At 41.9% G+C, this 24,552-nt stretch overlaps 1 protein-coding gene across 1 annotated transcript in view; it reads right to left on the reverse strand.

Annotated features, from left to right (window-relative positions):
• GLB1 (galactosidase, beta 1) overlaps window positions 1–24,552 on the reverse strand; it is a 94,641-nt gene that overhangs the window by 6,074 nt on the left and 64,015 nt on the right. The window contains exons 11-15 of the mRNA XM_008578083.1: window positions 23,641–23,715; window positions 21,281–21,370; window positions 18,301–18,414; window positions 16,879–17,010; window positions 14,314–14,568 (exon numbers count right to left, since the gene is read on the reverse strand). Of these exons, the coding sequence (XP_008576305.1) occupies window positions 14,314–14,568; window positions 16,879–17,010; window positions 18,301–18,414; window positions 21,281–21,370; window positions 23,641–23,715 (666 nt within the window). The remainder of the gene's footprint in view (window positions 1–14,313; window positions 14,569–16,878; window positions 17,011–18,300; window positions 18,415–21,280; window positions 21,371–23,640; window positions 23,716–24,552) is intronic.

Here is a 24,552-nt window from a genome sequence, read left to right on the forward strand (position 1 = left end):
TCCATTATCCCCAGAGAACAGGCTCATGGGGCTTTTTTTTTTTTTTTTTTTTTTTGTCTTTTTGTCTTTTTTCGTGACCGGCAATGGATCGCAACCCTCAGTGTTGCACCCGTACCGGACCGGGACCGGCCACGGGATTGCAACCCTCGGTGTTGCTCCCGCCCCTCGCTCAGCCAGTGAGCGGCCGGTCTGTATGTGGGATCCGAACCCTCGGCGGGAGCGCCACCGCACTTCCCAAGCAGCGCACTTCAGCAGTGCGCCACCGGGCCGGCCCTCATGAGGCTTCTTAATACTGGGCTTTCCATTCCGAGTCACTCACTAGCCCTTAATCTCTTCTTCTTCTCCTAGTTATTGCGACTTGAAATTTGTATCATTGGTTTGATGACTGCTTTATCAGCTATTACCAGCTACATTACAGGCTTTATGAAGTGAAAGTCTTTGTTCATCTTGTGTGAGTGAGATTCTCAGCACTTAGAGTAATATTCAATATATACTTGGTAGCACTCATCAGATAGCACTTGTGGTAATTCTGCTGAGAAAAGACTCACTGAAGAGGCGACACGAAGCCCTACTGAAAGAATACTTCACGTTCCTCTGCTCCCAGTTTAAGAGTTTTAAAGAATATTGTTCTCTAAAAAAAGAAAGAAATATTTACATTCCTTCCTTGATTAGGACCAATGTGGCAGGGGGAAACACTTTCAAAGAACGGAACTTAAAAAGAATTATATTTTAAAAAAATATATACTTTTAAATTTATAATTTAAACATTTATATTAACAGAATTTCACTTCCAATTTAAAAATACATACTTTAAAATTAAAAGAAATATATATATATCTGGTTTTTGTTTCTCTTTAAAAAGTTATGCTGAAATTATTGGGGGGTGGGGGACTATGCACATGATGGTAAATGTGACCTAGAAGTAGATACACTCTTAATTAATGAAGTGATCCCTGCTGGGGCCAAGTATTTATAGCATGAATACCAGTGGCTACTGTGGCTTCCCAAGGCTCTCCCACCTAAAGGAGTTCCATCACAAAGTCTGACTCTTTCTGACTGCGGCTGGACCCCTGGAAAACTCCCCACCTTTTGCTAATATCACCAAGGTGATAACAATAGTCTCAATAATGTGAGGTTCCTGGAAATGCCTGACCTACTTCTTTGTTGATCAGACAGATTGTCTGTCTGTCTGTTTTAAATTATCTGGATAAACACAATCTTCTCATAAGAATTTAAAGCTAAAGTTTCAATATTGTTTTAAGTTGTAGTTTTAAATTTTTCACATTTTGGGGGGGAGTGCCTTTAAAAACAACAATAAATTCGGGTTGAATGTTAACTTTGTCATACTCTGAAAGAAGACATTGAGATACTTGGAGGACTTAAAATGGAAAAGACAAAGGTCTAGTTCTCAAGGTTAAAAGGCTCTAACCACACACAACTCATGAATTTACTGTGATGCTAACTTAGGAGAAAGAAAAGAAAAAGAGGACAATTAAAAAAAAAAAGTAAAATAGGGCCGAGCCCGTGGCGCACTCGGGAGAGTGCGGCGCTGGGAGTGCAGTGACGCTCCTGCCGCGGGTTCGGATCCTATATAGGGATGACTGGTGCGCTCACAGTGCTCACTGGCTGAGCGCGGCACGGCCGGTCTCAAAAAGGACAAAAAAAAAAAAAAAAGTAAAATAGAGAGGGGGCTTGCTTAGAGATAAGATGTTAGATTGTGCTAAAGTACACAGGAGAAAATTTTCCCCTTCCTTCTGAACCCCAAAGGGGGCTGCAGCTGATGTAAATTCCACTCCTTTGCTTCCTCCTTGGGTCTTAGAGTAATAAAGTTAAAAAACTTTACAGTTTCTCTGTATTTTAGGACAGACTCAAATAGAATTGAAGCCTCAAAAGCATAAAATATTAGCATAAAAGAGGAATCACTTCTTTCCCTCATCAAATCCCAAATAAAAATTCCCTTCCTTCTCAACTCCCAACAGTTTCATTATTGTTTGACATTTTTAATATAACGTCTCACCAACAACAGTCATCGAGTAACCTCATAGATCTGGAACAAAGCTAAGAATGGGTGAGCAAAAACTATCTCCAGGCAGCCGTCTAACAGGTGTTACAAAGTCTATGAACTAAAAATTGTAGGAGACCCTCCTTCACTCAGAGCCTATTTACTCCTGTTTACACATAATTCTTATGTGTTTTATTACTAAATTAATAGATATTTGTTGAAAGAAGTCTGATTACCTGGTTTCCAAGTTCATAGGAGATTAGATGGAAATAGTAGATTTTGTAGGAGGTAAGCATAATTGCAAATCAGGCCAAAAAAAAAAAAATGTTTAAAAGTCATACCAAATTTAGAATGAAAGTCTGGTCAAGCAGTGCTAAGACCTTGGGCATATTGAAAAAATGACCACAATTCTTCGCAGCTCCCTCTATTAAGAGGTAAAATCTGTTTCTCCATTCCTTGGATCTGGATAGTCTAATGACTTATTTTGGCCAAAGAATCCTTGCCTTCTTTCTTTGAACCCTGTCCAGTCACCATGTGAACAAGGCTAAGGTAGCTTGCTGGATGATGCGGGGACATGGCCCTGTTTTCTCTGCTGCCTCAGCTGAGAGCTAGCTAACATCCAGGTGGTCACGCCCAGCCCAGGTCAGCAGAAGAAACACCAAGTCTGCTAATACTCAAAATTGTGAGCTAAATAAATTACTCTTGTTTTAAACCACTAAGTTTTGGGTGGTTTGTTATGCAGAAAAAGCTAACTGATACACATCTCCATAGCCACAAGTTGCCTTAGCACGCTACTTTTCAGGTAAATAATGTTTATAAACTCAATTTAAAAATAGAGTCAGAGGAACGGGTAAGGGGTCATGAAAATCAACTACAATGTATATTGAGAAGTTAAAATAAAAAATAAAAAAAAAAGAAAATAAAAATAGCAGAGTCATCCTCTACTAGTCAGTTCCTCTTTCACTAATCAATTGTCAAATTATGTCAGGGTTCCCTTGGCCATGTTTGTGCCTCTCTCAAGGTTGTTGTGAATGGCTAAGTGAGAGGACACATTTACTTAACTTAAACTTACTTTATATCACATCATCCCATTTATTTTCTTCCTTATTGTTAATTACAGTGTTTAATTATGATGTCTTCTCCAGTAGCAGTGTCCTTCTCTGTTGTGTTCATATACTGCACAGCCAGTCACCAAGTACCCCCTCGCTGCTACATTCTACACACTGTTGCCATATCTGTAGACCACATTGCTTCGATGCTTAATACTTCCCCCTCATTCTACAGAGCTCTCAGTTAGCATCCAAACCCCTTGGCAGATGAGGCCACAAAACCATCTTTCCAAATTCATTTTCTGCCATTACCCCGCTTGCCCTTTCTGGGTGGTTTCTCTGACACCAGCCAATTCTCTGGATTCCAACTGGGTATCCAACAACTCAATTCAATTCTGACACTGTCAACCTGGAGTTAGTGTCAGATTTCACAAAATAAAGGGCTCAGCCCCACAAGACTTCCCCCACTTCAGATGCTACTTGCAGGTCTCTGGTGTTCCCACAACCTCCTCCTCAGGTTTGATAATCTGCTATAATGACTCACAGAACTCAAGAAAATACTTTACTTATATTTACCAATTTATTATAAAAGATACAAATAGTGAAGAGCCAGATGGAAGGGATGCTTCCAGCAAAGTATTTGGGGGGAAGGGGTAACGTGGAGCTTCCATGCTCTTTCCAGACAAACAACCCTCCCAGTACCTTGACATTTTCACCAACCTGGAAACTCTCTGAATCCCCTTGTTCAAGAGTTTTTATAGAGCTCAATGTCCAGCTCCTCTCTTCCTCCAAGTCACGCAGCGGGACTAAAAGTTCCAACCCTCTAATCACTTGGTCCTTCTGGTGACCAGCATCACCCTGAAGCTATCTAGGTCCCTACCCTGTGTCACTCATTAGCATAAACTCAGGTGTGACTGAAAGGGGCTTGTTATTAATAACAAAAGGCACTCCTACCACTCAGAAAATTCCAAGGGTTCTAGGAGCTCTGTGCCTAGAACCAGGGACAAAGACCAAATACATTTCTTATTATACATAGCCTTGAAAATGTCAGTCCCACTACATAAAATGTCCTTCTCCCTTTAGGAGGACCAAACTTTCCCCAGGAGTCCTAGGCACTAACAATCTCCTCCTCTCCACGGCCAGACTACATGGTTCCCATGTACAGACATCTCTTACGATCCTCTAGGCTCTGTCTATACCTCCATCTCTCCAAATGTACTGAGACAAAATGATTAACATGGACAAGTCCCATATACAGTCATCCCTTGGTATCCAGGGAGGACTGGATACCAAGTCCCATATAAAAAGTCCCATATACAGTCATCCCTTGGTATCCAGGGAGGACTGGTTCCAGGACCCTCCCCCAATACCAAAATTCATGGATGCTCAAGTCTCTTGTATAAAACAGTGTAGTATTTGCATATAACCTATGGACATCCTTCTGTATACTTTAAATCATTTCTAGATTACTTATAATACCCAAAACAATGTAAATGCTATGTAAATACCTGTTATGCTGTATTGTTTAGAAAATAATGACAGGAGAAAGTCCGCACATGTTCTGTACAGACACAACCATCCTTTTTTTTTTCTTTTCCAAATATTTCTGATCTGAGGTTGGTTGAAACCATGGATGTGGAGGCCGACTGAACTCTATTTTAAAAAGGCAAAATTTCAAAAGCAAGATGCAAAAATAGTTAAGAGGTTTATTTCAGCCCTTTATTACACATTTTTCTATTTTGTGGTGTTTTTTTTCTTTTACATACTGAAGGTGGGGTTATTTGCCGCTAAAAAATAAAACTGTCAGTATTCTATTTTGATTCTTAGCTCTTCAAAGCATAATATTGGTTGAGAAAAAGTGGAACGTTTTTCCACCCCACTCACCACCATGCTTTTTATGCACCCAAACATAGTGCAAGAGCTAACAAATGCAGGAAGGCTGCAGAGGATATCAATATAAGGCTTATCCACATCCATTGGAAAGAGAGAGAACAGCACTGGCAGAACATGAGATTTCAGGTATGGCACGTATGACACATCACTGAAGCACTGGAGGGGAACACTTCCTATTGAAGGGAGATCGTAGTCAGAGCTGCCCTGTGTTTCTTAAACAGAGCAAAACATGCCTGACCCTTTTCCACTGAATTTCCAGCTGATGTTCAATTGGCATTAGCCAGAGAGCTGCATCTGACTAAAGTAAAGCCAGAGAAATCAGGAGTGATTTTTTTATCTGGTGAATCACCCTTATCAGTGACCTCATCCACTAAATCACGTTGATTTCTTTACAGCAAATGAATAGCAAAAGCCAAGAAGCCTGTGACGTGGGCCTTGATAGGGGCCTCCCCTGATGCAGGAGGATGGCGGGGTTACGGCGCCTGGTGGCATGCTCTTAGAAATGGTCGGTGCTTTAGGCGTCATTTGGTCTACCCCCGTGGCCCCCCCAAATCTGCCAAAGTGCTTGTTCTTCTAAATGTCAGAACTCAGCGCTCTGTAGGGTAGGAGGATCTGTCTGTTCTGAGTCAAGCTGGCCCAGGACTATCCTCAGCAGCAGGGACCACTGTGCACCAGAAAACCACACAAAATTCATGTTCCTTTTACAGACGACGCATGTGTATCCTCTGACCTTCAGCTCGACTCGCCCCGGGATCCACATATCCCCTGGATGGGCCTTTTTTCAAGTGTGAAGCTTAATTGATATATAATTCATATATCATACAGTTCAGTGGTTTTTAGTATACAATCCACATCTGCAGGTTCTGCATCAGCAGATTCAACCAACCGCGGCTCAACAATATTTGGGGAAAAAAACAATAAAAAATAAGAATACAACAATAAAAAATAGTACAAATTTTTAAAATACAATATAAAAACTATTTACATGGCATTTACATTGTATTGTTGGAGTGTTCCTGGACTGAAGCCATGTTGGGACCTAAAATCACATGGGCTGTAAAAAATTTTAAAAGGACACAGTTTCTTTCTTGGCATGCATTTCTCTGAGTTCCCTCTTTTCCTATGGTTACTTGATATTTTGAACCTTGGTTATGGGGCAAGATGACATTATTTACATAAATGTAAAGCTGTTTTCCAGCCAGTCTGAAGCTGCAGACTTGCCAGGAGGCACATATTATCCAGACCCTGAGAAACCAAGGAAGACATCAGTAAAGCTGTGCTGATTCCACCCTGAATCAGGACCCAGAGACATCAAGGACAGGAGCAGAAACCAGACAGTCCTGGTGAGACCTTGCACCTGGCTCCTTGCACAGGGCCCCCATGGCTCACGTCCCCCTCCCTCCTGCTTTTCATTTCCCACGTTTCACTCCCTCAGCCCCCTCTTTAAACCCCCTCAGTAAACCTGAACCCTTGAGACGGCTTTAGTCTGGCCATTCTCCTGCAGGTTTACCAGAGATGGGTGAGCCTAACGTCTCTCCTCAGGTGACTGGTGTTCCTGAATAAATGCTGACTTCCATTCTCACCAACATTTGACTTTTGGGGTTATTCTTACTTGGGGACAGGCAGCCAGACTTGGGTTTTGTAATAGATTTTGGGGAGCCTCTGCGAGGAGATGAATGGCTCTAGTAACAGTATAAGGTATTAAAAGTAATGTAGAGATGATTTAAGTACTTGGGAGGATGTATGTCGGTTACATGCAAATACTATGCTATTTTATATCAGGGACTTGGGCATCCATGGATTTTGGTATCTGCAGGGGTCCTGGAACCAATCCATGTAATACAGAGGGATAACTGTACTACAGAGCTGTACAAGCATTACCGCAGCCAATTTTAGAATATTTTCATCACCCCAAAAAGAAATTCTGTGCCCGTGAGCATTCACTTTCCATTTCCCCCAACACTTCCCTTCCCTGGTCCAGGTGAGCACAAATCTTCCTGTCTCCATAGATTTGCTTATTCTGGACATTTCATATAAATAGAATCATGCAGCATGTGGTCTTTTGTGACTGGCTTCTTTGACTAAGCATGTTTTCAAGGTTCTTCCTGTTGTAATATGTATCAGTACTTAATTCCTTTTTATTGTCAAATATTCCATTGTATGGATGACAAAATATCACCAGATGATGGACATTTGGGTGCTATCCACCTTTTGGCAATTATGGATAATGCTGCTATGAATATTTTTGTATAAGTTTCTCAGTGGACATATGGATTAGATGGGCTTTGGGGAGTCTGAACCCTCCTTGCATTTATAAATATTGTATGTACTTGTACTTTTCAAGCATGAAGGTACAAAACATTCATCGGACTGACTAAATAAGTAAAGAAAATAAGTAAAGAAAAATTTTCCTACCTGGAAAATTAGCATAAGCTCATTGTTTGGCTTTTGAGGCCCTGTACAATGCTGCCTGCCTTTTCACATAGGCCTTTAAGTCAGACAGACCTGGGGCTCAGGTACCTGTTCCACAACCTAAGCTAAGTAACCTTACACAAGTTACTTAGCTCTCTAAGCCTCCAGCTGCTCATCTGCAAATTGGAGATAATGATCTGACATCCTACCACACTTGCCTCTTCTGGTGATTAAGGAGACAATGTCTATGAAGTACTGTGCAGAATGCCTGGGTCAGAAACTCTTGGGTGTGACACCTTTGTGAGCTGACCAAGGTGAACCTCCTCTGACCTCCAAAATGTCCCATGCTTTTCCATTTCTGCACCTTCGCTTCTGCCACAGAAGGAGAGGAAATAACGAGGGGGCAAGAAAACCAGACATGCTTGTGAGCTAAAGGGGTGAGATCTAGAGTGGACTTTACCTTGTCTTTAGATCCTAAAGCCCTAGATATCATTTCTTGGCTGCAAAAAGGGAGCAGAAAGATGGAAAGGCTGACAAAATGCTGGCAAGGGAGTATGAGAACAGGTCTTGGAGGAAGAAGGTGGGGAGGGGATTCAGAGCTGACTTCTTCCTAGAGGCCACTGGGCAGGAAGTGAGGGTTGAGGCAGAGAGATAAGTCTGACAGGAAGCCAAGGGAACAAAGGAGTTACACCTGATAGCAGTCGAGGCGTGTGAGGTCCTCAGCGGAGGGGCTGGGAGAAGGAGTGAGGTGGCAGAGAAGGTTAGAAAGGCCAGTGGGGAAAGGGAGTAGCAAGAGACCAAGGACTGCTGGGCAAGTCCGAGGGCTTCCGGAAGCTGGAGGCAATGAGAGGATCGTGGCCATGAGGAATGCACTGGAGAGGCCCTCTACTCGCTCGGTGAACCAGGATGAATGAGGAGGATGAATGAGGGAAGCCGAGAGGTAGGGCAAGGGGGCAAGTGGATCGATGGCTCCTGAAAAGGATAGGGACAATGTCTAGGTAGGATAGAGGAGGAACTGCACCTTAATCGTGGAGTTTCAGGTTATTAGTAAGATCCAAGAGTAGGCTTGGCAAGCTTAGAGACGAGGGATAGAGACATGTGGGCAGAGAGAGGATATTAAACCTGAAAATTCCAGAGGTATGTTCACCAAGATATAACATGTGCTGGGTCATAAAACAAGTCTCAATAAATTTAAAAGGACTGTGCAAGTATCACCACATTAAATTTTAGAACATTTGCATCAGACTCAAAAGAAACTCCATAACCATTTAGTCACTGTCCATTCCCAGGCAACCATTAATTCTCATTAATCTACTTTCTGTCTCTACAGATTTGCCTTTTCTGAACATTTCATTTAAACAGAGTCATACAATATTTTTTGTCTGGCTTTTTAAACTTAGCATAATGTTTTCAGATTCATCTGTGTTGTGGCATGTATAAATACTCCATTCCTTTTTACTGAGGAATAGTATTTCATTGTATGGATATATCACATTTTATTTATCCATTCATCAGTTAATGAATATCTAAATTATTTCCAGTTAATGGTTATTATGAATAATTTTGCTATAGACATTCACATAGAAGTCTTTGTGTGAACATATTTTCCTTTTTCTTGGGTACAGACCTTGGAGTGGAACTGCTGGGTCCTATGGTAATTATATATTTAACCCTTGAAAAAACTGCCAAACCATGTTCCAAAATGTTTGTACCATCTTACATTCCCACCAGAAATGTAGGAGGATTTCCTTTTCTCCATATCCTTGCCAACATTTGTTATTGTCCCTTGTATTGTTATAGCCACTGTAGTGGATGTGAAGTAATATCTCACTAAGGGTTTGATTTGCATTTCCCTAAAGGTCGATGATGTTGAGCATTAAGCATCTTTTCTTTTCATGCACTGATTATCTACACCATTTGTATACCTTCTCTGAAATGTCTATTCAAGTCCTTTGCCCACTTTTTGATTGGATTGTTTGTCTTCCTATTGTGAGTTGTAAGAATTCTTTGTATATTCCAGATACAAATCCTTGGTTAGCTATATAATTTGAGAATTATTTTCTTACAGTTTGTGGCTTGGGTTTTCATTTTCTTTCTTTCATTCTTTTTTTCTTTTCTTTTCTTTTCTTTTTTTTGAGAGTCTGAATGGTGACTTTATTTTAAAGAAATAAAGGGAAAAAAAGAGAAATCCATGTACTTAAACCTCACTTAAAAGCTAATTACAGTTTGACTTAGTGAAATAATAAGAAAAAGAGGGTTGAATTATTTTTATACAAACTTAGAGTAGTTCTTAATAGTGTTTCCAAATAAAAAGATTCCATGGTCAGTTCAAATGAACAGATGATACTACTGTACAATTATTGACATATATTTGATTATTATAGGACTGTTAAACTTTACTTCTTCATATTTTTAAGATTATATTCTCATGTTATGTATAAGTAATTTTAACTTTGGAGAATTAATCACAAGTTTCTGAATTTAGTTTTGTCTTGAATTTGTGTTGATATTAATTCTCATTTCTAACATTGAGAAATATAATTAAACCATATTCATCTTTCAGAAATGAGTTCTTTTTAATGAGTCTCTATGAAATGGTTATTATAAAGATATGATTACACAAATTCAATTCATATGACCCAAACATTTAAAAATGATAACATATAAATAGCAAAAAGTGAGGTTTGGAATAAATGTGTGTCAGATATTTTGGCTTGTCACATTTTTACGAGAGAAAAAATTGGAAGGAAATTTATATTCTATGATAACTACTTGGACACACCAAGTTAAGTCATTTTCCAAATGATGTGTTTCAAGAGCAAACATTTTTAATTTTGATATAGTCCAATTTATAATTTTTTTCCTTTAAGGATCATGCTTCAGGTGTTAAATTTAAGAAGGCTTTGCCTAACCTAAAGTCACAAGGATTTTTTTGTCTTCCTAGAAGTTTTATAGAGAAATTTAATGAGAAATCAATAAAAATTAGATATGCCTTAAAAATCCATAAATATATGGAAATTAAACAACACACTTCTAAATAGTCTGGGTCAAAGAGGAAATTGTCAGGAAAATTAGAAAATATTTCAAGGAGAATAAAAATGGAAATACATTTCAAAAAACCTTTAAAAAAAGCAAAAAATATTAAAGGGCTCTTATTAAACACATGCCATGTGCATCTTTTGCTCTCTCCTTCTCCAGCTATTAAAATACGTTTTCCCTCTTGTTGGGAAAATAGAATAGTTTGGTCAGGGTCCTTGCCTGGGTCCAGTTGGGTGTGGTTCAGCAACCTTTATAAGCAAATTGTGTGTGGGCGGGGGTGGGGGTGTGGGTGTGGGGGGGAGTTAGTGAGCATGTGCGCCAGTGTATCTTTTTAGTTTTGTTGCTATTCTTGTGTTCTTGAGAGAGAGAGAGAGAGAGAGAGAGAGAGAGAGAGAGAGAGAGAGAGAGAGAGAGAGAGAGAGAGAGAGAGAGAGAGAGAGAGAGAGAGAGAGAGAGAGAGAGAGAGAGAGAGAGAGAGAGAGAGAGAGAGAGAGAGAGAGAGAGAGAGAGAGAGAGAGAGAGAGAGAGAGAGAGAGAGAGAGAGAGAGAGAGAGAGAGAGAGAGAGAGAGAGAGAGAGAGAGAGAGAGAGAGAGAGAGAGAGAGAGAGAGAGAGAGAGAGAGAGAGAGAGAGAGAGAGAGAGAGAGAGAGAGAGAGAGAGAGAGAGAGAGAAGTTGGTGAAGCAGGCGGGTGGGCGTTGGCCTGGGGTGTCCACCCTGCGTGGCCATGCTTTCCAAACCTACAGCTTCCAAGGACCTTTTGGCCAGTTGCCTAGCTCATAGACCTGCATGAAAGGGTCTGGTGACCCAGCCTGGCATGTGAAGGGTTTGTGACCCAGTCTGTGAATGGGCTTGAGGGTGTGTGGGCCCCAGACCCAGCTTTAGCTCAACAATCAGCCCAGTCAGTGCAGGATTACTGGCAGGTAAAAGAGCTCGACAACTGGCGTGGTTGCCTAGCTTTACGATTGGCATCAGGAACAAGATTAAGAGCTAGACAATTGGCGCTGTGAGGATTCCAGGCCTTAACCTAGCCAGACGCCTCTTCTTTAGGGTTAAATTTCTCAAAAAGAATATTTATGTTCAAGTGTCCACGTTGATGTTCACATGTTCGTTTCTTTACTCCCCTCAGTAGAAGGCAGTCTGGCTCATGGTGCCTCACTCCACTGGAGCAGCCCTACTGAGGTTCCTAGGGTTGTCCTTACTGCTAAATCCAGTGGAAGTGCTTCTGTCTACATCTCACCTGTCCTCTTGGCAGCACAGATGCCAGCTGTCCTTCTTTGGTCTCTCCTCCTCCTCAATCTTTGTCATGTTTGTGTCTCTCAAAGGTCAGCCTTAGGTCCCCTTTTCTTCCTTCTGCATCCTCACTCCTTAGAGGACTTCATCCATACCATGTGTTTAATGACCATCTATACACCAATGATTTTCTACATATATTCCCAGCCCAGACTGCTCCTTTCAATTCCCAACCCCTAGATCCAACAACAGCCCCCTCCAGTATCTTCTCTCAGCTGTTCTCAAGTGCCTCTGCGATGGTCTGATTGTTTCTGTCTCCCCACAAATTGCTATGTTGAAATCCTAATGCCCAAAGTGATGGTATTTGGAGGTGGGGACTTTTTTTTTTTTTTTGGTGGCTGGCCAAGAAGGGGATCTGAACCTTTGACCTAGGTGTTATCAGCACCATGCTCTAATCAGGTGAGCTAACTGGCCAGCCCTGGAGGTGGGGTCTTTAGGAGGTGATTAGGTCATGAAGGTGGGATTAGTGCCCCAGAGAGCCCCCTTGCTCCTTCAGCCATGTGAGGACACAGAAAGAGCCATCTATGAGGAAGCAGGCTCTCACCAGACACCAAATCTGCTGTTTCCTTGATCTTGGACTTCCCAGCCTCCAGAACTATGGGAAATAAATCATTTTTTATAAGCCACCTAATTTATGGTATTTTGTTATAGCAGCCTGACCAGACTAAGGCAGCCTCTCAAATTTAATTTGTCCAAATCTAAATTCACAACACCCCTCTCCCAGCCTGAGTCCTCTTCTGAAGCTTCTTCTCCCAGTAAATGGTACCATCTGCCCAGCAGCAAGCCTGGAACCTGAGTTACCTGAGACACAGCCATCTCCCCAAACCCTCACATCCAATCCATTATCAAATCTTAGGAATCTAACTTTGAACATCTCACAAATAGTTGATGTGGGGCTGGCAGGTTAGCTCAGCTGGTTAGAACATGGTGTTATAACACCAAGGTCAAGGGTTTGGATGCCCGTACTGGCCAGCCATGGAAACAAACAAACAAACAAACAAAACCCCACAAAAAACCAAATAGTTGATGTTATCTCCTTTTTAGCCATTGCCGTCCCAGTCTCCCAATGAGACTATGGTCCAGCCTCCTAGATGCTTTCCCTGAATCCACAAGTACCCTCACCCAATCCATTTCTTTTTTTTTTTCATTGAAATATAGTTGATTTTACATATCTGTGGGTGTTGAATATCAATACCTGTGTGCAATATGTGATGCTCACCCAACCCATTCTGCACACTGTGGTCAGAAGAGCTTGTCACACGTCACAATTGTATCACATCACTCTCTTACTTCAGTGGCTCTCAACATACAGACAAACCTTTAACATGGCCTCTAATGCCTGTCCCAAACTGGTTTCTACCTTCTTTCCATACTTGCCATTTTCCAGTCACATTGCCTTTGTACATGCTGTTGCCTCTCCCTGGAACATGCTTTCCTCCCTTTGTTGCTGTGTCAATTCCTGCTCATCCTTCATATCTCCATCAAGCATCACTTTTTTAGGGAAGGCTTCCCTGAGCTCCCTACAAGGTCAAATGCCCCAACTATCATCAACCCATATTTCTTCTTAGAACCATCACAGCTGCAGTTTTACCATTTAATATGGGGTTATTATGTGATTCAGGTTTGCCTCTCCTGCTAGACTGAAAGTTCCATGAGGGCAAGGATCATGCCTGGTTTTATTCATCACTATATCCTTAGTACCTGGCACAAACCTTGGGCATATATAGTCACAGAGTAAGTTTGCTGAATGACTGAGTCATGGTAAGGTGACTGAGGATGAAAATAGGACTTGAGGTGGAAAAGAAGACAGTGAAGGAAGATATGCCAATGTCTTCAAAGAATAAAGGATGTGACTGGGAGATGAAATGGACAAGGACGACTTGAGAATCATATAGATAATGGTGTGCAGCTGCATGAAAGTGGGGATTGCCAGGACTGGATTTTCCTTAAGACAGAGAGGAAGTGCCACTCATAAACATTATTCAAAAGGGCCATGACCGAGGGCCTCAGCCATGCCCCTCCCCGATGTCTGCATCCAGTCCAGCAACAACCACTGAGCTGCCACCGGAAGGGCCCTGGGCTCCTTACCTGTGGTGGAGGGGGGCGAGGGCCTCAGCCATGCCCCCCTGACATCCACATCCAGCCCAGCCATGACTGAGCCGGGGCCAGAAGCCCCCTGGGCTCCCTTGCCGGAATGAGGGGGGTGCCATGGGCCTCGACCACACCCCCTTCTCCCTCCTTCCTCCTCCTCCCCTTTCCTCTCTCCCCCTCCCCCCAACTGCCCCACAACATCTTAGAATGTAAAAAAAAAATGACAATAAATAAAATTTTTAAAAAGGGCCATGGTTTTTCTTAGAGGAAGCAAAAAAGTGTCATTCACTAAAGGAAGTCGATAAATGGGGCAAATGGTGGCACCTCTAAGCTGGCCACTGAATCCCTGAAGATCTGCCACAATCCTGCTCCTTCCTGAGGAATGAACAAACTAACACAGAAAACCCTCTAGCTCAAAACTCCGCACTCAAAATCTGTCACACAGCATCTCATTAAGGCTCTTTTTGATTCTTTCTCAGCCACTAAAACCAGATGTTTGACACCTGAATTCAAACTCTTTTCATGAAGACACATACCTTGGTCCAACTAGGAAACTGGATAAAGGTATCCTGGGGCAAGTCTGGGATCCCAGTGGGAATGGAGAAGTTCCCCACATAAAAGGCTGGTAGTGTGTAGTTAGATGAGCCATGGGCCTGGGCTTCATCATGGTGGCCACTGTCACCATTGCCCCAGTCCTGCATGTGGCTGCGCACTGCATCCTCAGTGTCCAGTGGGAAGATTGTCCAGTTCGTGAGAATATGGGAGCCGAGGGTCAGGTTAGAAACCAAGCCCTGCAAAGGAGAAACAGAGTACAGTGAGCTTCAGAGGAAAGGAAAAAGGCTTCAGGTGTCTCTGCGTTACAGCCCTGGAAAAGCAAACTGTGACACAAAACAGCAACAGTAATTGAGATCCAAACTATTTGTACATCAAAGTAACACAGATACAGCTTGAGGCTGAGTCACATCTCCTTGGGAAGAGGTATATTTCCCAGACTCCTACTTTCTGTCTCTTTTGGAGGTTGGGATGTCTCCACAAAAGGCCCAGTTTCTGCTTCTACAGAAAGGGAGTTGAGCTACTAGACCATTTGACCCCAAATCTCCCAATCTTCAGTGTTTGCTTAGAAGCTATTGCTAGAATGGAAGAAAAGATGGTGCCGTGGATTGACTGTTCCCCCCAAACTCATTGAAACTTAATCCCCATTGTGACAATGTTAAGAAGGTGGGAAATCCTATTATGGTAATGGAAAGGTGGGAGCTTGAAGAGGTGATTAGATTGTGAGGACCGTGCCCTAGTGAATGGAGTAATAAGTTGATGGTTTAACGGTGGTCATGGCATGGTTCTGAGGGCTTTAAAAGGAGATTGTGTGATTAGCTCTTTCTCTCTGCTCAGTCAGCTGCCATGTGACATCTTGCATTGCTGTCACCACCCACCAACAAAGCCCTCATCAGATGTGTTATCTGGACTTTGGACTTCCCAGCCTCTGAAACTATAAGCAATAAATATTGTTTCTTTACAAATTAGCCAGTTTCAGGTATTTATGTTATAAGCAACAGAAATGGACTAATACAGATGGAATCTGAGGAATGGGAGAACAGAGGTGTGGGGGATGCAAAAGAACATTCACTCTGCTGCAGACGGGAGGGAGGAAGGAGATGGCCTCTTCCACAACCTGGAGCGAGGCCTGCCCTGCGCCCCTCAGCAGTCTTCTCAGGGATGATCACACCTGAGTCAGCTCCCCTGTGGTGAGGACCAAAGGAGGTAACATAAATGAGACTTTGACATCTGTAAAAGGACATAAAGGGTAATGATGATGGTAAAACTCAGACTTGTATTCAGAAGTTGCTGGGGTGTCCATGGCAGTAGCCACCACATGGGAGCCTATGCTCATGACTCATCTAACTTCCCCTTCACGGCCTTTACTTGGGGAACTTTTCCATTCCCACTGAGATCCCAGATTTGTCACAGGACACCTTCTGATGCCAAGCCTCAATTGTCCACTTAGTAATTCAATAAACATTAACCTGGCAGCTGTGTGCCAGCCTCTTTTCTAGGTGCTGAGGACCCAGAAACTACACAACAGAGTCCCCAATCAACCCATGGGTCAGCGTGAACTATGTGAGCCAGGCAGGAAGGCTACTAATTAGCACCTGAGCACAAGGACTATAAGAGAGACATTTATACTGAAGAAAAAGATGGGCCATGCACAGCCATTCCCTAAGTGTATAATTGCCTTGCCTCAGAGTTGCCATCAAGGGGATCAGGAGACAGCATGACACCTGTCCTGTCCTAGACTGGGTGGTGCCATAGTTCCCTTGATGAGGCCTTCTCTTCTCTTCAGGGGTGGAGGTACCTGAGTGGGAGCCTGTATTTCAACATCTTTGCATCCCCCCCAAGCACCTCATGGAGCATCTCACAGAGGGGAGCTTAACAAATGTTTGCTAAATAATGCTCTAAAAATGTTTTTTAGAAAAACATTTTAGGACTAGACACCTGGACACAGAGTAACCCACAGAGGCGAGAGGCAGTGCACCAAGGGAAAAGTCTGTCTATAATCCAAGAGTTTGTCATGGACTGACTGTCCAAACCCACAAAACAGAGTAGACCAAATGCTAAGGGCTTTGTTGGCAAGGGAGTGCCTTCCGCAGAGGAAGAGCACAGTGGGGGGGCTTCCTCCTCCTGTTTCTTTCTGCAGGATGACCAAACGCAAAAAAAGAAGCATTCTGTTTGCAAAGCTCGACTTTCTCATCATTGCAGAGGAAAACAGCTCTTCAAAACAACTCAGCTTATAGGCTGCAAAACAAATCAGGGTAGGTTCACTCATCAAACTTGGCAAAAGCTCTTAAAAAGTGCTTCTATGATGTTTTAACTAGCTTCATGGTGGTGATCACTTCACAACATACAAATATATCAAAACATTAAGTTGTACACCTTAAATATTAAAAAATAATTTAATTTAAAAATTGCTTCTATGTTAATAAGCATGAAGGGAAAGAATGTACATGTGAGAGTTTTTCAGTGGATATACAAAAACTTCCTCAGTCTGCTTGGGCACAGTCTTGTCAACCCTTCAACCTCAGTCCTGACAGTGTGGCTTATCCCACCTTAAAATCATTCATATAGTTGCCATAGTTCACACGCCCCATGTTCTCCACCAGAAGGTCCAGAGTGGCTCCAGCTTTCCCCGTTATGTTCAGAGCTATCCATTTGCATCGCGTAAGGATTCCCTGTGGGACCTGTGGGTTCAAGGCCAAATGAGAATAGAATTGGGGGTAAGAAGATCAGCAAAGAGAGGCAGCATGCTCAACTAATTTAGCCCTCACTCCCTTGCCTTGAAGTGTCATCAGCATTGGTAGGGAATGCTTTGATAGCCCCTGAGCCCGGGCCAGCCCGTAGCTCACTCGGGAGAGTGTGGTGCTGATAGCCCCTGAGCCCAAGTCACTGGCCACTAGGCCAAGTTCCCCCAATCACTGCTTCCTAAACAGGAAAATTGCCAGACATGGTCCACAGCATGGAAATGTCTAGGATGGTTTCCTTTGTCCTGGAATGTTTTACTGTGCATCAATTTTTAATGGAAAGAGAATGGAGGCAAAATTCCAGGGGAGGATTCCTACTAAAGGAACTGCTTCATGTTCTCACAGTGCAAAAGTCAGCCATAAAAAAACAGCTTCTAACCAACATGGAGAGATGAGACAAAGTCAGATAAGATAAAATCAGAGAGTTAGGTGGAGTATTCTCACCTCAAAATACTTGATATGATGCATTAACCATGAAAATTATGTAACAGAAAAAAAGAATACATTAGGTATTTTATCAACATATTTTTAATTTTTTAAAAGGTTAGATTTCTTTCAACTGACATCACACTGACCACAATTCACTAAGACAACTCCTAAATTGGAATCCAAGAAACAATCACCATCGGTACAGCATAATGTCTTAGAAACTTGCTCCCACTTAAATCACAGCTAGTTATAATAAGAGAATGAAAATATTGTAATTTAAAATTTTCTGAACAAATTTTATTGGTTAAGAAAATCTTTTCATGTATTCTTTGATATAACCATTTCAGTGAGAGGAATGGAAATCCTACAATGTATCTGCATTTGGTTATGAAACAAAGTTCATTGTGCATTTTACTTATAAGTGTTATGAGCAATCCATCAGAATATACTTTCTCAAGCAGGATGAAGGCACAAAATTCAATGAACTTTGCAGAGTGACACATACAAAATGCTGTGGTCCATCAGAGAAGGATGGTCTTGGACTAGGGAGACCCAGAGGTTTCTGAGAAGGTGAAGCCTTGAACACAGCCTTCAGGGTTAAGATGGGTGAGGGCGTATTTCAGGCAGGTGGAGCATGCCTGAGGCCATATCAGCAAGAGAGGGGCACAGCTAAAGGAGATCGAGAAGAAGGGCAGAGCCTGAGGTTGAAGAGGTGAGCAAAGGCCTCAAATGCCATGTTAAAAGTGCAGACTACATACTCCCTGTCGGGGCAGAAATGCACAGTTCAGAAACAATTCTTACCCCATCCACAGCAACATAGGCCCGATCGTGGATTCCAGTGAGGGGTGAAGAGAGGGGTGTTGGGTTGCTGCAGTCTCGAGGAAGTGTTGTTCGATACAGCACAAACCCATAATACTGGTTAGAAAAAGGATTTAAGAAAAATACATCACTCTTGCCATTCATTTAAAGAGAACATAGTTACTCTTGACCTGTATGAAAGTGAGCTTTCAAAAACCATAATGAATGAAAATCTTCCCCCACCCCCAGCAAAATTCAACCTGAAACAAGGCACCTGGCTTAAGTTTTAGATCATAGAATAACCATCATAACAGTAAACTGCAAAGAACCCCAAAGAGTGTCTTATCAAGCATCTCTTTCCCAAAAGAGGAGACTGGACCCTGGCCAAGTTAAATCATTTGCCCAGGGTCACTCAGGGGATCATATATTAGATATCAAAAGTTACTGATGTTAATTCAAAAAGGAAAACCATTTCCACTGACTGTGTGGGGGGAAAAAACCCCCAAGAAGAAACAACAACAACAAAAAAACAAGACAAACAACAACAAAGCCAAGAGAAATGCTCAGTTAAAACATTCTCTAGGTTCTTAGGCTAAATCCCCCCTACCATAAAAGCAAGAGTCAATCAGAAACTGTTTAAAGTGGAGGAGCAGGGGGAAAAGAAATAGTTGAGAGACTAAGGTGTAACCTGTTGCTAAGTCAGAAAATATTTTTAGATGATGAAATCCCTGATTCAAAAGGAAAGCCTGAAACAGGGTTGGCCGGTTAGCTCAGTTGGTTCCAGTATGGTGTTATAACACCATGGTCAAGCATTCAGATCCCCATACTGGCCAGCCACCAAAAAAAAAAAAAAAAAAAAAAGAAAAAAAAAAGAAAGAAAGAAAAGAAAAAAACAGAAGAGAATCCAAATAGAAAACCAGCATGGAATTGAGAAAAAAATTCCCAATTTCCAGGGCCCAGAAAGAAAAGAACACCTCAGCAAGTGAAACGGTGGTTTGGAGGAGCTGAGGAAACATTAATCCACCTTCCCGTGTTGCAGAAAAGGGACATGCTACACATGAAATGCTCCAGCACCACCCACCCAAACCTTCACGCACACGGAAACCTCCCTCCCAGACCTCAAATCTCAAGCTCTCTCTTATTTGTTTGTTTATTGGAAACTAACCAAAGTGGTAAGTACTAACTTAGAGGCTGAGGAAAACTTGAGAAGGGCTTCCAGGAGGGGAGCGGAAGCGGTGGCCCCTGAGCACAGGTGTGGCAGAGGCCTCAGGGGTCAGAGGCACCAGCCTGCGGAGACACTGGGCTGCACCCGGCTCCCTGCAGCCAGTGCACTCCATGGGTTTTGCTGGAAATAAATATTCTGTGGGCTTGCCCCAGACCTGAAACAGCCAGGGCCCAGGGTGCCCCACCCAATCTGAGGGCACTGCCTTGGCCAAAGATCAGAAGGCAGAAGGGCAGTGAGAAAGACCGATGGCTGCACATGTGTATATGTTAACCTGGAATTCCCTCCCCAGGCTGTCTGTGCCTTGCCTGAAGTGCTCAAGGGCCTTTCCAAGTGAGAAAGTTCCATTTTACAGATGAGGACACAGATGGACAGCCAGTGTGTGCTAGGACTGGAGAAAGAACCCTACCCCAATGTTAATGAAAAAGTGTGTGTGAGGGGGTTGGGGGACTCGGGGGCTTTATTATCCATTTTATTTATCACAAAACAGTGTTGTTGGAATAAAATCACAAGTGTAAAAATAGTAACTGTAGGCAAAATACACTAAACTAAGTTAATTTCTGCTGTTATTATGTCACCTTATTGTTCAGACTCCTTCCTGAAGGCAATCTCCACAGAAAATCAGAAAGGAGAACTCAGATAACATTCCATTTCAAAAAACGGAGCTGAGATCCTAAGTCATTAAGCTGAACATCACAGGGTACAAACTGACCTCATGGGCATTCTGATGTCATGCCCTGAGAAGGACACATCACCTTTGTCATGCTCGTGCCAAAAATGTTTACTGAATCTAAATAAGAGATAGACTTAGCAGTTTCAGATGAAAGAAGACTAAAGAGACATTATAACAAATGAAATGTGTGGTCATGGATTGGAAACTAGATTGAAAAAAAATTAAGCTATAAAGGACATTCATTATTGGAATCACTGGGGACACCTGAACACAGAGTGTATATTAGATAATAGGATTGTATCAATGTTAAATTTCTTAAGTGTGATCATTATATTGTGGTCATGTAGAATAATGTCTTTTTTCTTAAAAGATATATACTGCAATGTTTAGGGGTGAAGTGTTATGATGTTAACAACTAACTCAAATGGTTAAAAAAGGAAAGCAGTTGATTACATACGTGCACAGAGAGAAAAACAAGGTGACTAAAGCAACAGAAGCAACTGAAGCAACCATTAAGAAGTGGTGAATCTAGGTGAAAAGCGTACAGGTGTTTGTTGTACTATCCTTGCAGCTTTTTTTAGATTTGAAATTTTCCAAAATAAAAAGTTGGGAGAAGGTTTTAAAATAAAGATGGTCAGTGCCTGGAGATTAAACATGCACACACATACACACACATAAAAAAAATCTGTGTTCTGTTCTCTTCAAAAGCAGAATAAAGAACATAGTCCCTACACCATTGAGCTAAGAACAGACAAATAATTAACTTGTCTTTTTTAGCATTAAAATAGTGGGTTTCCATTGATGCCTAGTAATAAAAATTATTTAGATGAGTCAGTGCACTCAATTTATACTTTGCACAGAATTATGTTGAAGCAGGTTGATCTATTCCTAGGTGAGAGATAATAAGAATGGGGGGGGGGTATAGAAAAGATCAGCCCACTGTGCAGTACTTAAAGCTACAGAGATCCTGAAGATCCGTGCTTAATTTACCTGGGGTCTGATTACTTTGCTTACCATTTTGGCTCCTGCATTCAGAAAGCACAATTTTGCAACCAGAAAAAAGGTGAAGCATTACCTTTTGAGCCTACCTGTTTCACCTGGATAAATGTCAATGGATAAAGGCTTTTTATGGGCCCAGAGGGACACAGGATGTCCAGAGCTGCCTCCACTGTCTTTAACTGAAAAGAAACAAAGGAAGCGTTTACTCACTGTCACCCCTCACTTGCAATTAGAGTAGACGGTAATGTCATTTCCAAACTATCAAAGACATTAGTAGATTCAACCAAACCTCTAAATAAACCTAAATCATTCCAATTTCACTCAATGCTGCTTCCCAATTACCTTCAGTCCTCTCCACCCACTCCCTAACTCTTGATGAAAAAATATAAATGATGGTAGTCTTAAAAAAAGGTTCAAACATACCTACTCAGAAATACAGCCTGCTCAGAGAAATAGAAAAGATCCTTAAAATGAATGAAAACCCAGGCTCAGTGGCTGTCTCCTCTGGAAAGCCTTCCCCAACGCCCCTGAGTAAAGTAACTATGAAGTAAAAATAGTAACTAGAGGCAAATGACACTAAACTAAGATTCGATATGCTGCTATTGTATCACTTTATTGTAACTACTTCATGGTTACTTCACCCTCCTCTGAACTGGTTGGTAGCATATTTTCCACGCCAGGATCACTTATCAGGTGTGTATCTTCGCCTTCCTCGCCAGACTGTCAGCTCCTTTAGGGGAAGCAGGCACTGTGCTCACCCCAGTGCCTAGCACACAGTAGGCAGCCGATAAGTACTTACCATATTCAACCCAAAGGAGTGTGTATTCTTGCAACCCTGATACTTATTCTGATGCAATGGTGACAACAAAGAGGATAGCTACCCGTCACTGTGTGCCTTCATCCCCCAGGTGAGATGGAGCATTTTATCCCACTACCTCATGTAATGCTCCCAACTACCCGGTGAGGCAGGCATCACTGTCCTTGTGTTATAGATGAGGAAACGGGAACTCGGAGAAGCCCACTTGAGTAATGGCAGAGCCAGGATTTGCAGTTAAGTTTGGCTCCAAAACCCAGGGCTTTCCACAGCATGATACTGGATAGGAATTTTATAAACACTTTCCAAAGTTATCTTGCAAATGTGCAGCATCGAAGAAAAAAATCTTAATTACAATTCCATCAAGCCAGCTACCGACATAGGTGTTTTCTAAAGGAATTCAATTCAGTAAAAGCTTCTATTCTAGTCTATATAACTATGTTCTATATAAATTTAATTCATTATATGCCAATTTGCTATTTTAAATTGTATATAGTTAGTTAACCATGAAAAGCCATTTCTGCTCACACAATTTACACCGTGGTAAACAGGAACTAACCTAGCTTTGTTTTAGCAATGTTGTTGTTTTAAACATTTGGAGTTATTTTCTGTTGCATGGAAATAAATTTCTCATGGCTCTAAAACAAACAAAACAATCTTTTCCTTAAGTAGCTGTAGCAATAAACAAGTAGAAGTGCTCCCTTTACAAGTGTGATTAATGTTTGATTAATCTAAGGAAAGATTCCTATCAGGCAGAGAGAACGTGTTCTTTGTAGGAGGTAGCACACGCATCTGACACTGGGTGGAAAATGTTACAAGAGCCCAAACAACCAATCATAATGTTAAAGGGCTTCTAGAATGGAAAGATTATATAATCATGTTTGGCATTTTGCTTAAAGATAAAAACTTATGATGCTATTTTAGGATATCAAGATTCTTAAGAAATAAGTAACTGTTGATGTTTTCTTTCTTTCTTCTAAGTTAATATATGTAGGAGTTAGGGATTTTAGGAGGGGAAAACCTGAAAAGACATGGTCAAACAAATTGGTTTACATCACTCTTTCTGACTATTAAGTAAAACCTCTCTTCTTTTTCCTCTTTTTCTAGAATAAAATGACCTTAACTCTTACTTATGATTAATTTCTAGCTTTTCCCCCTGATATGCCATTTACCATATAAACAAAAGACCATAAGAATTAGGATATGATTTTGAGATGGAGGGGAGTGTATAATTTAGGGTAGAGGCCTATCAAAATGCCCATGGTTTGGGGATCCCCTTCAGGAAAAGGTGAATTATGGAGAAAGAGCCTAGCCAGCAGAACAATGAGGTGACATCTTATTTCCACGAAGGCTCCGGCACTGCTTTTGACAACTGATAATTGAGCCCAAATGACCTGAACGATTGAAGAACGCCTACTACTCCTGCTCAGCCCATTCACACGCCACATACCTTCTCACCCACCATCTCTCTGTTTTCCCAGAAACATCATCTACCCCATTAGGCTTGCAGAAAACCAACTCACAGAAAAATAATGAACTGATTCCCCGCACAGCACTTTCACTCATGCTGCTAAATTTCTCACTCCCATCTCACATGGAACATTTCTGTTTTTTTTTTTTTTTTCTTTTTCTTACCTTTTTCAGAGCAACCTTTCCATATGCAAACTTTGGTGTGGATGGGGGGATAATACCTTCTGGTACTTTTTCAAACTATGAACCGGGTGGAAAAAGAGAGAAAAGAAAAAAAGTTGTTAAACCTTCAGAAACATACCCATAAAATCCATTTTTCAAAAGGAAGGTCAGAGACTCCAGCAACAGTGCTAGTGATTTTTGGAATGGCAAAAGAACAAAGGACTTCTTCCAAAACAGGATCTGGTAAAGTTTTTACTTCTAAGTGTGTGTTTGTGTTTTAAGTTCCAGGAATCGGCCAAATGATTATAGAACAAAAGACTTCAAAACAGAAAAGCGAAAACAGGTAGAAAGAATGAGGGTAAACAGCAGAAGACTGGGGAGTGGGAGAAGAAAAGGAAAAAGGTACGTGGCAAAACAATCTTAAGGCAGATAGCCTATAGCAGGAAAAAATATTAAACTTATCGGTAAATTAAAGTTTTGTATCAATGTTAAATTTACTATACTATTTAAGAGAGTATTTCTACACAGTCGTCTTTTTTCTTTTCTTTTTTTTGGCAGCTGGCTGGTAAGGAGATCAGAGCCCTTGACCTTGGTGTTACAAGGCTGCACTCTGACCAAGTGAACTAACCGGCCAGCCCTCTGCATGTTCTTATGAAACATATACTGAAGTATTTAGCAGTAAAGGGTCATGATGAATGCAGTCCTCCGATGGTTTAGAAACCAGAGAGAGATGGGCCGGCCCGGTGGTGCACTGCTACAGTGCGCCGCTTGGGAAGCGCGGCGGCGCTCCCGCCCGAGGGTTCGGATCCCACATACAGACCGGTTCCCGCTCACTGGCTGAGCGAGGTGTGGGAGCAACACCGAGGGTTGCGATCCCGTTGCCGGTCCCGGTCCGGTACGGGGGCAACACTGAGG

The sequence above is a fragment of the Galeopterus variegatus genome, unplaced genomic scaffold (assembly GCF_000696425.1).
Source record: "Galeopterus variegatus unplaced genomic scaffold, G_variegatus-3.0.2 Scaffold1627, whole genome shotgun sequence".
Lineage (NCBI taxonomy): Eukaryota > Metazoa > Chordata > Mammalia > Dermoptera > Cynocephalidae > Galeopterus > Galeopterus variegatus.